General features: G+C 44.9%; 1 protein-coding gene across 10 annotated transcripts in view; it reads right to left on the bottom strand.

Moving 5' to 3' along the window:
* Window positions 1-15953, bottom strand: part of BFSP1 (beaded filament structural protein 1) — a 65740-nt gene that overhangs the window by 24813 nt on the left and 24974 nt on the right. For 9 of the 10 annotated variants that reach the window (XM_053288037.1, XM_053288083.1, XM_053288031.1 and 6 more), the window contains one exon: window positions 2617-3075. In XM_053288037.1, coding sequence (XP_053144012.1) covers window positions 2617-3075 — 459 coding nt within the window. Of the gene's footprint in view, window positions 1-2616; window positions 3076-4486; window positions 4581-15953 lie in introns of all 10 variants that reach the window. The other variant, XM_053288067.1, reaches the window with a different exon arrangement.

Genomic DNA, 15953 nt, shown 5'->3' with positions numbered 1-15953 from the left:
ATCTGCCCTCTTTTATGTCTGCAATACTGTGAGCTACCCGGAGCCCAAATGACAGGTTGGACTACAAACCTGAATAAATAAAACCAAATGCCAAGCATCAATGCCAGTGTTTCAATTGAATATCATGAAAGTTACATTTATTTTATGGAAGAAGGAAAAACCTCTGCCTGATTAGCACATGAATTCCAGGTTTCATGCACGACAGTCCTAATAAAGTTATGAATCCATATAAGAAGAAAATCACATATGCAGCCAGAGGGTCTTGGAAGTTCTCATTGTTGCCATTCATATCTTGGCTGATCAGGCAAGGGCCTTGGTTCTGGCATCCATCACACATTAAATCTGTTCAAGCTGGAAACAACAGTTTTTAGACAAAATAAAAGAGGTATGAAGGCATCGCTGTCTGAAAAAGCATACTCACCAGGGAAGCAATGCCTCGATCATACCATCTTTAACACTGAAAACTTATTGTCTGTCTCCAGGCTAAAGCAACCATATTACATGAGGTTCCCACCACAGTACCCAGTCCAGGAAAATGAAATTGCTGAACTGGTTGGCAAGCAAGCTAAGGAACTGACTTGCTTCCTGCTGAACATTTAAAATCTGGAATGTTGAAAACCAGTTTTGGCATTCTTATTTTCTGACTTTAATGAAACTGTCCAGTTTACTAATGGCTGGTGATTATCCCTATATATACTGTTTCACTCATAAAATCACTAAAAGATCAATAAAATGGAAATGGTATGTTTATATGGCTGTTTATATGCATTCTATGTATGATGGTTCCATTGTGCTTTTCTCTTTAACCGTGTGTGTGTGTGTGTGTGTGTGTGTGTGTGTGTGTGTGTATTCTCTCAATATTCTGATTACCTTTCCTGATATTAATGGCCTATCTATACTGATTTATTGTAGCTGGGTTCCTGATTTATTGTAGCCTTGTTTGTGTTTTTCTCCCATTTCTCCTAGCTCCCTTCAGATTCAGATTTCATTGCACCAAATAAACTGCTGGCTGAATACCAATCTAATTTAGTGTCAACTACAATTCATCAGAAAACAATTAAGCTGGATATAAATGTGGTGTTAGCATGGAACTAGCCTAATTTTGTTTTGTTTTACTCTTGTTGGTTTAGCCAGACTCTGAAAATCATCCTTACCATCAGATGTCTGTGTTATAATTAGCAGGGAGGGAAGCATCCTTCTCATCTAACGCTTTTGATGAGGAAATGTATATTTTACCTAAGCATAAATATAAATCAGCAAACCTGAATAAGACTATTTTAAAAGTTATTTGAGTCCAGTCGTTATTGCCTTACAGCCCAATCCTATCACTTCCTGAACTGACAAATGATCACATAGGATACACTTCTCATCCTTGTAGAGTACATGGCTTATAGCATTTCATTAGTTGTCCCAGAAAATTGCACCATCACTACAATATGTGTCATCAGGACCTATTAGCATGTGTTTTGCTCTAGTTCAGTGGTTCGCAACCTGGGGGCCTCCAGATATTGCTGAACTACAACTCCCATCATCCCCAGCCACAATAAATTGTAGCTGGGGCTGATGGGAGTTGTAGTTCAGTAACATCTGGAGGCCCCCAGGTTGGGAACAACTGTTCTAGCTCCTAGAGTTGCTTGATCCTTCACAGGAAGCTACACAGTACCAATATAACCAGTCTTATGCAGGGGCTGGCACCCAGACAAGGCTACAAGAAATCAGTATAGGCAGGCCGTTAATATCAGAATTTTGGGAGAATACACACACACTTTTACTGTGATCCTTGCAAAGAGAGCACAGCCTCATGAGTTTCATAATGACTTCATAATTGTATCAGAGATGTGTATACCTTAAGAAATCATTTCCACTTAACTATCAGATATGAACTATCAGACGACATTCTCTGTACCAGGATTTCCCTTGAGTCCCTAGATGCTGCATACCTGCCAACTTGTCCCCATTTTTCCCATTCACCTGAATGGGAAAATAAGGACACGGCAGCATGGATATTGTTGGACTACATCTCCCATCATCTTCAGACATTGTGGCTGGGGATGATGGGACTTTTTGTCCAAAAACATCTAGAGACTCCAGGTTGGGTACCCCTACTCTATCCTGCAGCATTAGGGCTGCAGTGATGCATGTGTGCACTTTGAGAGAGCTATGCTGAACATGCTTGGAACTTCATTGTTGAGTTTGTTGTCCAACATTGCTTGGAACTTCAATACTTATACATTGATCTTTCTTAAGACATAAAGTGGTTTGAGTTGGACAACAAACTCCATACAACAAATCCAATGCTCCATTAATTATTATTAACAATAATATTTTTTATTACAAATTATATGGCTTTTCAACAAAACCTGTTCTCAAAGCAATTGGAGCATTTATATTCAGTACAGCCAGCAGGTAAATGAGGCAGCTTTTGACAATGATGAAGCAAATATGCTATAAGAGTTTGATAATCAACACTGTTAACGACACTGCTATTTTGTGAACCGCCCAAACAACATTACGGGGCAACCAACAAATAAAGTTGTTATTATTATTGCTGTTAATTATTATGATTAGAATTATGGACCATACAGCACCTCCCCCATCTGCTGCCAGCCAACATACTTGTTACGGAATTCATCCAGCATGCGCCGTGCGTCTTTTTCTTCCCGTTCCAGCTTCGATCGGTCTGTGGCCAGCTCACGAACACGTTGGCGGTTGAGATCAATCTGGGCAGCAAAGGCCTCTTCTAATCCGGCCAGCTCATCCATGCGCTGGAACGTCTCGAGCTGCTTGCGGAAGATGGCGTTACGTTGCTCGAGGACCCGAGCTCGATTGATGTAGTTAGCAAACCGCTCATTGAGCTCCTGCAGGTTTTCCAGGCCTTGGGCTTGAGCCAGACTGCCAAATTCAGGCGATTCTGGCAGTTCTTCGTAAGCACCAGACCTTTCATACTTCTCCTTGCGAACTTCACGCAGGTAGCTGCTTCTGTACATGGCGGCGTGGGAAGATGTGTGTGGGCCCAAAGTTCCCCTTTGCATCTGCCTTTTTCTGTCCAGTTTGGATACAAAACGTTGTGTGGATCTGGGAAGGAAAGACAGAAGGCAACACGCTCAGCTTTCCCCCCACACCCCAAAGGAGTGTGACCTGCCTCTAAGACTCCACATCCAAGCTACCTGCTGTAGAAACTAAATAAAATCACATAGCTCCGCCTTCTTCTTGTTCTTTGTTTTTTTATAATTTGGTCAGCATTTTTGCTTGCTTGCTTTCCATCTCTTTCAATTGTGTGTGACCCAGCTAGCAGCAAAGAGAAAGGAAGAGAGCGCGAGAGACAGAAAGAGAGAAAGAGCTGTCATGCTTTTGCTGGGTGGATTAGAATGTGTGAGAGAGGCAGAAAACAAAAGCCATGTGGCTTTACAGGATGGGCCCAAAGCTTTCAATTATAGAGTTTGTCCATCTCAGTCAGGGTTTTTTTGCATGAGGAGGTCACATTTAATTTATGCCTGTGGCAGTTTTTGAAAAGGTTTCAGGATATTGTATGCAACCACAGTCATTCTGGCAACAGAATGATGGCAACTGCCCTTAAAAACAAACAAACGGAACTACCACCACATACATACTCAGAGCCCCTTTATACATATCCACCTGGCACAGTTGTTGTTTCTTCCATGCATGTCCCCTCACTGCTTTGGGTCCATAAAGGCTTCCGCCACTTGGTTTTGCTAACAGTGATTCACATACTGCACAGCATTCGGTGGGTGTCTTGTGCAGCAAATGCCAAGGAGCACTTCCAAGTGCAAGAAGCACTAGAGCACACTTGTGCAAATGCAGAATGTGTGTGAGGGAGTTGCACAATTCATTATTTCCAATGGCCGTACAACCACGCAACTTCCTTGTGCATGCGGCAAGCATTTGCATTTGAAGCTGCTGCAGCACCCGGGGTGCACAAAATACCCACTGTGTTTAGGACACCACGGAAGAGGTGCTTGGCCCTCAAGAGATGTGCCACTTGTATGGTACTACATGCTTGAGTAAATTGCAACAATCTAAACGTGTTCAATTGTTTTGCTATTAATTGATTGTAATTGTTTTTAATTGTTATATTTGTTTGTAATCCACCTTGTAATCTAAATAATTGGTGGTATATAAATGTACTAGATAGACAGAGTGAGTGAGTGAGTGTGCACAAAACCAGTTTTGCCAGTTTTGCCAGAGACACAAATCCATGCAAGATGTCACTCCTAGTCATTTTTGAGTGCACAGAACAGAAGCAACAATGCCGTGTGGCTCTCCAGCTCTGATATATAAGCTCTCCAGTGAACTACTCCCATGAATAAATCAACAACTGACCACAGAAAGCAACTCGGAGTAAAAGTGAAACTATTTTTTTAAACAGTGAGACTAAAATGTGAGGGCCATGTTACGTCAGATTCCCTCACAATACCTATCATCCTATTGGTGCTAAATTATAACAACAACAACAACATTATAGTACATTACGAATATCTTAAGGATATGCTGAGTGGAATTGCATCTGCTTTTCATCCAGATGTTCCCAGATTCAATCTCTGGCATCTCCCAGTAAAAGTCTGTAGGTAACAGAGATAGGAAGAACCTCTGTCAGCCTGAGGCCTTGGAAAGCCACTTACAGTACTAGACAAGATTGCTTAAAGGTCTGACACCAGGGTCAGATTATTATATGATGTGGCCCTAAACTATGTTATGTTTAAAAGGCTCCACGGCATTACAAAATGGGTCAGAAGTCCAACCCAGGCTCATCACTCACCCCCCATCACTGCACCACTCATGGTCAAAGCAGCGTTCATTGGCAGACACAAATGCTCCCTGTAACCTAACCGTGATGTCCAACCCACCCTGGTCTAATAAAATTTTGATATACCTTACAGTAATTTATGCACAGATTTATAGCTCAATGTGATGAATAGTTTTGTAGACAAATCATATATTTCTGCACTATCAGAACAACCATGTATGTATTAGCATCTTCCCCCCTCTTTTATTTTTTAACCAATTATGTAAAACTTGAAATTTAGTCATTTTCTGGCATTCCGAGGCCCCTCTTAATATGAGGACCCAAAGTTGTAGCTTCCTTGTGAATCAGCAGTGATTGAAACGGTTGGGCAAGTCCTACTTTACTGTGCCTTTTGTAGTGATTTATGTAGTAAGTTAATTATACCTCTTTTAATATATTTTCTGGGTCATTCTGATGAATTCTACACCTCCCTTCTTTTATTGGATAAGCAGCTCACCATCACTCACAATGCAGTCAAATGTTGTGTGTCAGTTTGTAGACTACGCAACCAGATTATGGTGAGTCCCTCTAGTGGTGGGCAGACTAAAGATATTAACAACTCTTAATATGTTGGCTGATTGATATATTATCTATATGTAAGGCTCATTTAATGCTTTTCATTCTCTATTTGAAGCTGCTCATAGTCTTTGACTGTAATATAGTCATTCATTCATTCATGAAGTTGCTTTTGTTTTTTAAAAAAAACAAAGCCAGAAGACGCATTCCTTAAGCTAGGAGTTCTCAAACTTGCAAACCCAGATGTTGTTGGACTACAACTCCCATTATCAGCTGGGGATGATGGGAGTTGTAGTCCAACAGTGTCTGAGGACTCATGTTTGAGAACCCCTGCCTTAAACACTTGACCACAAATTTTTTAATTGAAAGGACAAGCGTGAATAATGGGAGACTAGAAGTGTGAGCACTGTAAGATATTCCCCTCAGGGGATGGAGTCACTCTGGGAAGAGCAGAAGGTCTCAAGTTACCTCCCCGGCTTCTCCAGGATAGAGCTGAGAGAGATTCCTATCTGCAATCTTGGAGAAGCCGCTGCCAGTCTGTGAAAACAATAGTGAGCTAGATAGACCAATGGTCTGACTCAGTATATGGCAGGTTCCTATCAGGCGTGGAGCCAGCCGAGTGGCGGCCTAGGTCCAGCCCCGCCCGGCAGCCCCTCTGATGATGTCCTGTGTGTGTGACATCACACACAATGGCATGGCCCGAACGAAACCCCCCCACCCCCCCACCTGGGCTACCGGGAGCCCCAAGCGAGCACTTGCTGATTCTTTTCAGGCAGCATTTGCTGCCTGAAAGCATCTATTCCCCTTTCTCTCCCTCCAGAGAAAAGACACTTTCAGGCAGCAAGTGCTGCCTGAAAAGAATCAGCAAGTGCTCGCTTGGGCTCTTCGGAGCTCGAGGCCCAACACCACCCTCTCTGTTAGAGCTTCTTGAATGACCCCACTACATTGCCAGAGGAAAAGAGGTATCCAAGGCAGCCAGCACGGCACACCCTCTGGCTGTGGGAGAAATGCTCTTCCCCCTCTCCTCGCTCTGCAAGGTTCTGAGAGGGCTGCGGGGAGGGGGTGCTGAGTGCATATGCAGATGGGTTTGGTCCGACAGATTCCCCATCTAAAAATTGATAGTTCTTTCTGCTGGAGGCCATTTGCTTTGGTGTTTCTACAATGCCTTGCACCTCGTCCACCTCTCTGTTTTTTGCAACACACAATAAATCAGGAAAACAATCAGGTGAGGCCCCCTCCTCCGCTGCCCTTCTTCCCTATAAACAGCCTCCGGTGGATAATATCTGTCTACTCGCAACTATAAATCCCAACTGCCTTTTAAGTTAAGCCAAAAGGTGTTGCAAATCAAAACCAAGCTGTAAAAGATACAGCGTCATAAACAAAACATCACTAAGACACCCAGTCTGATGGGGATTTCCCTCCTTCACACACAGAAGCACACCCGTGTCGCTTTCATTCCCACGTGTTCTTAAATGCACAATTTTAGCAGCTGGAGTTTGCAATAAAGTTTCCGTTTCAGTCAAAGCACACATTTTACTTATGCCAATAAGAGCAGCCCTTTGCCATCACTCCTCCAAAATGGCCAGACTCATAATTATTTCTCCAGGAATTATTAGAGCACAATCGAGTAAATATTAGTGACCTCACTTGAAAAGAGTAACACACCCAGTTCTTATCACTCCACAAAAATCAAAGTTTCCCCTTGGTGTTTGCCTAGATCACACACACTTATGCTAAGAACAAAAAGTGCATCAAACAACAGGAAGTCTCGCGGGGAGACAAAATAAGAGTTTGAACAGGGGATGGAAAATGGAATGCCTTTTCTTTTTCATCCCCTCTTATGGGAAGGAGGATTGGCCATGATGACCCTAAGCGGGGGACTTCTTTGGTCTTCTCGCTTTCCTGGAAAAGCTTTCATGCTTAGTTCTGAGACACTCACTGCACTCTTTATATGCTAGCTGAAGAATTCTGTGGACCTGGAAAACTTGCTTACTCTCATGGCAATCGAAATTGGCGCTATGAGAGAAATCACTGTGACTATACCAAACTCACAAGCACAAGATGCAGATGCATAGAGGGAGACTCTCAGGAGCTGCAGGCTAGAAGCGACCGAGCTGCTGAAATTACTTATTCAAACCAAAAGTCACATGCCTGAGTGTACATAAGAGAAAAGGGAAGGAAGGAGGAGGAGGGGAAAATAGCCCAGAACGGCGTGCTGGAGAGAAGCCTACTCCAACCTTTATCACCCAGCTGTATGAGTTCGCTTGTGGATCTTGAGGTTTTCGGATTGGGCGAAGACCTTGCTGCATCCTGGGAAAGGGAAAAGGAAAGGCTTCTTGCCCATGTGCACTCGGATGTGGTTGATGATCTTGGGGTGTGGCCTTGAGCTCCAAAGAGCCCAAGCAAGCACTTGCCTATCCTTTTCAGGGAGCGCTTGTTGCCTGAAAGCATCTATTCTCCCTTTCACTCCCTCTCTGGAGGTAGAGAAAGGGAGAGGGAGAGAAAGGGAGAATAGATGCTTTCAGGCAGCAGGCGCTGCCTGAAAAGGATCGTCAAGCGCTCGCTGGAGGCTCCCGGTAGTCCAGGCATGGGTGGGTGGGTGTTCGTTCAGGGCTTTTTCAGAGCCCGAGCCATGCCCCTACCATTGGTGGCCCAGGTTCTTTGAACCCATTCGCACAATAGTGGCTACGCCCCTGCTTCCTATGTTCCTAAGTGCAATATGAATAACTTTGGATAACCACCCCCTATGCACAAACCCAAATGATTTTGGATACAAAGTCAATAGATTTTGGATTCAGTATCATTAAAGAGATGAATGTGAATGCATATCCTTAGCACAGGTTGCCTTATGAATTTTTTGCTTTAAGACTTCAGTATCTGCTAGTTTGGGTCCATCCACACTCTACCAACATCTGCTCCTGTAGTGGGATTTCAGTTTCAGAATCTCCTGAAGGTGGGGAAGACATATTGCCATGCCCACCTGTCCTGCCTGCACCCCAGTGCACCCCAGATCAAATCTCGGCTGTCTGTAATAATTATATTGCTGCTTCTACTGAGGAGCAAGCCTTCACTTGACTGCATTCCTCTAACTCAAGTAAAAGGAAACGGGTCAGGTATCCTTGGTGTCCCCAGGCCAACAGCACAATCTCAAGGAACTGTAGTTTCCTTCTCTTAATGAGTGAGTGTTCTGATAGCCACTGCCTTTGAGCATGCACATAAAGCTTTGGAATACGGAGACTGGAATGTAGTTTCCTTCTCTTAATGAGCGAGTATTCAGATAAGTCAATAAGCTAAGGACATACTGCCTCCCACAAATAAGATTTTTAGAGTCAATCAAGAAAGTTATGCTGAATTTTAGTGTCCTCCTCCATCCCTCCAGTTGCCTCCCCTCGGAGAGCACCTGTTCAGCCTTTTGTTTTAAGAGAAATGTCTAAGAAAGTACCCACAAGATATCACAACCAAACGGCAACATCTTGTGTTTAGGGCAATTACCCTTGCCTAAAACAATGGATGCACCCAGTATCAACCCAGTATAACGCCCACAGGCTACTAAAGCTATAAAGACACACACACCCCTTTTTACCCCACATTAGTGGTGGTGGTGGTGACAGACACTTGCAATTCAGATACATCAGGTATACTGAATAGGAATGTGCACAAAACGGATTTCGTGTTTCGTTTTGAGCTCAAAATGAAATGCAGATAGCCGGAATTGTTTGAGTTTGTTCCATCAAAACAGCCAGCTTTGATGGAACAAACGTGAAATGTTTCGAGTGTACCAGCCATAGGGAACAATGGGGAACTTGGAACACCCCTTTGTTCCCCATGGGTAGCTCCCAGGGACACCAAAGTAGATTGGGTGGTTGGACATGATGAATGCTACCTACCACCCAACCCACAAAAGATTGGGCAAGTGGGCAATTTTAATTTTTTTTTAACCTTCTCCCAAAACCCTCTTAGGATTCCCCAAAGGCTAAGCATTAAACATTTGTTTAAAATTGCCCACTTGCCCACTTATTTTGTGGGATGGGTGATAGGTAGCACCCTTCATGCCCTTCCACACAATCCACTTTGATGTCCTTCGGAGACACCAAATTGGGAACAATGGGGCGTTTTGAGTTTTCCCATTGTTTGCTATGGTCAGAACAGTTTTGCATTGAAGTTTGCTATGCATTTTGCAACCCTGCCTTGAAGAACCCTGCAGAAGCTCACAGTAAAGGGAATCTGTCCTTCCCAACACAGAACACACATTTCAAACACAGTCCAAAAATGTCCAGAAAAAGAATCACTGACCAGCAGTGCTCTCTCTAACAGGGATTTCCAGATGTTTCTACAACACCCAGAATCCCCAAGCAAAAGCTATTATAGCTGAGGATTCTGGGAGTTATAGTCAACAACATCTGGGAATCCCTGCTAGAGGGAACACTGCTGACCAGAATCCATTGCCAGCCACAGTGCTTGGACTGCAGTAACATCACTGACACAAGTAAGCTCTCTCACACACAATTATTACTCCTTATGTTACTTCCTAGCATTGCAACACCTGCCACAACAGCACCCTTAGCAGCAAGCATAGCCATACACATCATGGGTTCCATCTCATCATGGTCCATGGCATTGGTGTGTGTGTGTGTGTGTGTGTGTGTGTGTGTGTGTGTGTGTGTGTGTGTGTGCAGCACTAATAGGCAGACTGTGACACAACTGGTTTTGGGGTTGGCCAGGCAGGATGGCGTGAATGGCCAATGGTGTTGCAGTGGGTGGAGGTGACCTTGAGTCACTCACTCTGCATGGCCAACTCTGGTTAGCCCAGAAGGGGGAAGTTGGCCTTCAGGAAGACCAGCTGTTCCACCAAATCAGCCTCCAAGCTGAGTGATGAGTGATGGGGTGTCACCACGTCCCTGGAGAGGGAGAACACTCTTTTGCTTTTGATGCTGCTTGGTGAGCATGAAAGGAACTGTCTCACAACTGTTGCCAAGTCCAGCCAGACTTGGTGATGCGTTGCCCCAAACTGAATTGGCTCCATCTCCCGGCCTGCCACCAGCTCCTGCAGGCACTGCAGAACACACTACTCAGCACTGCTGCAGGGCTTGGTGGGCTCCTCCTATACCCCTTACAAGGTGCCAAGGAAGCCCTCTGTGAATCACAGGGTGGAACACTGAAGCAGAACTACCGGCTCCCTTGGCCCTGCCAGCGACACCATGCTACTTGACCAGGAAGTGGTGGTGATGCTGCTGTTAGGGGTAGACTGCGCACTAGCAGTAGGTGCTCCAGAACCCTCCTCCTGGTTGCGCCCCAGACTCCTCTCCTGGGCTCACCTAATGTTTTCAACCAGATGCTCCTGTAGGTGCTGGAGCAGGAGAAAGATAGAGTTCCACCAAGCTGAAACATCCTGAGGGATCAGGTGTGCAGGTAGGCCAAGCTCAAGCTGCCTCTCCTTGAGCATCTGCCTAGCCTTTTCGCTCTAGTGGAAGTAAACTGTGATCCTGTGGCGCCTGTCCACAAGAACAGCTAAGGCAGCTGCAGACTGGCACTCAGTGCCTCCAGAGGCCTGTCTGACTGCAGCCCCAGAAAGGCCAAGCACATCCCACATGATCAGGTCCAGACTGTGTGCCACACAACGGATGGATACCAAAGGAAGCTGCTCAGCTGCCTTCACTATGTTCACTGCATTGTCAGTCACCATGAACCCTCAGTGAAGGTTTGGCTGCTTGGACAAGCATCCCTCCACCTGGTGATCCATGGCCACCAACAACTCATCTGCCTTGTGGTCAGTGTCCAGCAGATGCACATGCAGCAGAGCCCACCTGACAGGGAGGTCACCAAGCACCTGCTGAAGGTGGTGTGTGAGGGGATTTTAAAGTTAGAAGCAAACAGAAGGATCAGCTAGTGGAAGCTGGTCTTCTCCACCACCTGGAAAGGCTGGTCATCCGAAGCAACCATCTTGGCAATGGCCCAGGTAATGAGATGAGGCTCTGGGCTACCAGACCACTTCCCCAATGACTGCCCCTACTTAACATACAACTTCCCCTGCTTGGGAGCAGTAGCAGGTGCCTTGCCGCTAGTTGAGGGCACACCAGGCCTATTGCTGCCAGAGGAGCAGGGCCCCCCAGGTGATGCCATTGCAGATGCTTCAGCATCCCTGATGTTCCAAGACACTTCGGGCCCTTTCCCCTGTTTATATGTGTCTTGCAGTGGATGTAGACAGCATGGGTTAGGTCACTATGACAGAGTTGAAAGTGGTCCCAAACCATGCGATCTCCGGAGCTAGTCCCTGTTTCAGTGATGGTGGTACTACTGGGGTTACTGGTTCCTTCTGGTGGCCACCACCAGTGTTCCCTCTAACAGGGATTCCCAGATGTTGTGACTACAACTCCCAGAATCCCCAGCTGCAATGGCTTTTGTTTGGAGATTCTGGGAGTTGTAGTGATCAACATCTGGGGATCCCTGTTAGAGGGAACACTGGCCGTCACCAGCAGCGGCCTTGGTTCAGGGATGAGAAGGCCCAGGAACCGGAATGACTTCTTCCCACTCCTCCTCAGTCTCAGACCAGGGAGATCTCTCTATCTCCCTCTCCCTCTCCCTGCCCCCTCCCCCACCAACCCTATCCCCTGTCTCTCAGCAATAACTTGTAAATATGTATTGGAGGTAATCCAATGCCATTCTCACATCATTAAAGGCAGACCATTGAGATCCTTACCAGTAACCTTTTGATCCGCTAATCATTGCCTGTGCTGTAAATCTTTGCTCTTCAGTAAAACTTAACTTTGCTTTCAAGAAATGTGACTGTACTCCGTTGCGGCCTTCTGAGGGTTCGAACACAGGTGTATCCTATCCAAGGTCAGCTTTCCTGGCACCTTAGTTCAAAATTTGGCTGTATACAGGTTTGCACCAATTGGAGCTACTTTCCCCATATTAAACCGAAACATAGTTACAAAGGGTGGTGACTACCATGCTTCAGAACAAACCTGGTGAAAGACAGCACATTGAAAACCTGGGTGACTTCTATTAAAATTGAGAAGCATGTCTGTTAGACACCACCAGAGGGCTGTAAGACTACAGCTTTCATCTTTCTACATCTGAACGGTAATAATTAGATGAAATAAGAAATTGAGGACACTTATTGATATCAACATTTGCCAAAATAACAGGTTCCTGATGTGGGACTGCAACTGATGTTGACGAAAAATGAGCCCTCTAAACTGCAGTCATTGCATATGGATAATCTGTTTCCCTCCAGTGTCCCCTCAGTAGCATGGTGACCTTGTTCCAAACAACACAGTGAGGTCATTCACACAATCAAAAACTGTATACTGCCCGGGTTTGGGAGCTGTGTGCCCATGGCTACACTTTGCTCAAAGTGGGGGAAATTAGCGTCAAAATGGGTGCAGACCAATCAACAGCAATGTTACTCTAAAAATGCTGCAGGAAAGTTGGTTGTGGCATGGACATACCGGAAAGAATGAAGGAGATGTGTTCTTGAAAATAAAGAATTGTTTTGAGGGGTAATAGCGGTCCCGAACATGAACAGAGGGTAGTTAGCCTTAATGCCGGGAAGGGAAAAGAGGCTTGAGGGTGAAAGAAAGAGAAGGGAAAGCCATTTGTCATCGCTACCTGGCTGCTTCTAGCTAGGGGTCCGTCTCTCAAGTTGTTGGCTCAAGCACGAGGCAAGCAATGGAGTGCATTCAAGCAGTATGGGGCTCAGAGTCAAGCAGTGTTCCCTCTAACAGGGATTCCCAGATGCTGTTGACTACAAATTCCAGAATCCCTAGCTGCAATGGCTTTTGCTTGAAGATTATGGGAGTTGTAGCCAACAACATCAGGAATCCCTGTTAGAGGGAACACTGGTGTCAAGTGATGAAAGAGAGCAAAGCCATTTTTGAGGTGGGGTTTATAGTCAAAAACATACCCTGAGGTATGATTGAGAACTTTTGATGGAGGAGACTGATAAAGGGCCTCCTGGAGGAATTTTTAGGACTGTAGGCGACAACCACAGGGCTCTGTGGTTGCCAAGGGTTGGCACCGACTTGATGGCACACTTTACTTTAGAAGTATTGTTCCAAATAAGGCCTGACAATCAAATATTGATTGGATTATTGATTGGATTATTCCTATGTCCTAAGGAGAGGAATGCTGGTTTTATGGTAGCAAGCATGACTTGTCCCCTTAGCTAAGCAGGGTCCACCCTGGTTGCATATGAATGGGAGGCTTGATGTGTGAGCACTGTAAGATATTCCTCTCGGGGGATGGAGCCACTCTGGGAAGAGCAGAAGGTTTCAAGTTCCCTCCCCGGCTTCTCCAAGATAGGGCTGAGAGAGACTCCTGCCTGCAACCTTGGAGAAGCTGCTGCCAGTCTGTGAAGACAATACTGAGCTAGATAGACCAATGGTCTGACTCAGTATATGGCAGCTTCCTAAGTTCCTATGTTTGGAATGGCTCCCTTATACACCCCTTTAGACAAAGAGATGTTCACAAATAAATTGTTGAGGGTGAACACCTGAATAGAGATGGGAGAGGGGCACATCATGCAGTCTGGCATTGCTCATTTGAGGCTGATAATTGAAGCACCCCAAAATGGCATAGCAAGCAGGGCTAGTAACAGAGGAAATGAGGTGAGAAGTTTTGTTTCACCTTGAAACTTCTCATCCTCCTACATGGGAGTAAAAGAGCTTGCATTCCTTTCCTTTTGTCTTTACTATACTCTAATTAGGGTCTGCCCTGCATCTCTCTCTGACTATGCTCAGATGTAATCAGAGAGGGACAGTTCCTGTAGTCTACTGCAGTCATTTGCAAAGGACCTGAGAGGCACCATAGGGAAACGCCTTGACAGGACGACCTTTTGTCTGGAACACAGCCACCATTTCTTTTCCAAGCAGGCTAAGGGAAGAAAGTGGCACACTGAAGCACCCCAACATGGTGTAGCAAGCATGGCTAGTAACAGAGTCCAAAGTTTTAGATAAACAAACGTGCTGTCTAAATATGTCTGCATTGGTATAGAGAACTAAGAGATCTGCATATCTGTAGTTCAGCTCACATATAAGCAATCTTAACTATTTTCTCAGAGTGAAATGGCTACTACTTTGCTTTACAGCACTGTGCCTGGCAGAGACTCATCAGCCAGAAATTAATCAGGGCATCTCTAGCAATGACTAGTGAATTTCTACCTGGACTAGTGAATTTCTACCTGGTGCATGGACCCTAATTTATAACGCCAGGCTGGGCAAAGTCTTTACAGCTTATATGGTGTGCAAGTTTAAATGGGTACTTAACTTGCAATTTCCGTGCTTTTTAGAGCATGAGCGAAAATTGAAAGCATCTTAACTCTCTTTTTCAACCCAAAGTTTTCAGATTACTGAATACCAAACTCATTTAGTGGTTGTCACTGAGACCAGACATTCTGGAAAAGACACCCCACCCCCCCACCCCCCACTGGCAGGGCTCCCAGTCAATTTCAACTCAGATACTCCAGCCATGACTTCTAAGCATTTCAGGGTTACAATATAAGAATTTGCATTTTCTGCTGATTCCAGAAACTGAACAATTGGGCGATTTCCTGGCAAGAAACATACCATTAAGAAAATGGATCGGGAAAGAATTCTCACAGGAAAAGTCACTGGCTTTTTAAATAAGCAGTTTTCTCTAACACAGCTATTGGAATTCAGGAGCTTGACAGCCATCCCTCTAAGTATGGTTCCAAGAAATATAAACCTACTAGAAGAAAAACCCATATCCTATCTAATTCAGCTTATTTAAAACATTTACATCTTGCACTTCCTCTACAGTGTCCTCAAGATAGTTTATAATTCAGAATAAAACAATGTCAGCTATAATTCGAAAATATTAAAAATAGGCTAAATGCACAGACACACACACACACAACATAACCAGCAACAGTAAAATAGGCAGGCAACAAAACAGCAGACAGATGGCATGACTGCGTACCCAAAGGAACAGATAATAAAATGGTTTCAACTTGTCACTTACATACAGAAGGGTAAACATCAAATGTGTCTTTCTAGGACTGGTGGTGAACTATTTGTGTGCTACCACCAAAAGGCCCTATTTCTGGCCACTTCTGAATATGTGGGCACCTGGAACAAAGCTTCAGATTACGACCTCAATGACTGTTGTCATACAGGAGCTTCACACAGGAGAAGGTAGTTCTTCAAAAAAATTTAAATATGTAGACCATTTATGACTTCATAGGTCATAATCAGCACTTTCACTAGAGCCCAGAAATACACTGAACTCCAGTGCAGATCTTTAAGCACTGGTAAGATGTGTTCAACAGCCACCTAATGGCCCAGCGGGGAAATGCTTGATTAACAAGCAGAAGGTTGCCGGTTTGAATCCCCGCTGGTACTATATCGGGCAGCAGTGATATAGGAGGATGCTGAAAGGCATCCTCTCATACTGCACGAGAGGAGGCACTGGTAAACCCCTCCTGTATTCTACCAAAGAAAACCACAGGGCTCAGTGGGTGCCAGGAGTTGAAATCGACTTGACAGCACAATTTGCCTTAAGATGTGTTCAGTTCAGTTAACAACTTGGTTGCTGTATGCTGCTGAAGGCACACCAAGCAAGCTGAGTGGAAAGCATTTTGTATCACTTGGATATCCATAGTAAGAGCTGAATC

This window comes from Hemicordylus capensis, chromosome 1 (genome assembly GCF_027244095.1).
Source record: "Hemicordylus capensis ecotype Gifberg chromosome 1, rHemCap1.1.pri, whole genome shotgun sequence".
In the NCBI taxonomy this organism is placed as follows: domain Eukaryota; kingdom Metazoa; phylum Chordata; class Lepidosauria; order Squamata; family Cordylidae; genus Hemicordylus; species Hemicordylus capensis.
Note: the sequence above shows the minus strand (reverse complement) of the source record. Positions and strands in the feature narration are given on the sequence as shown.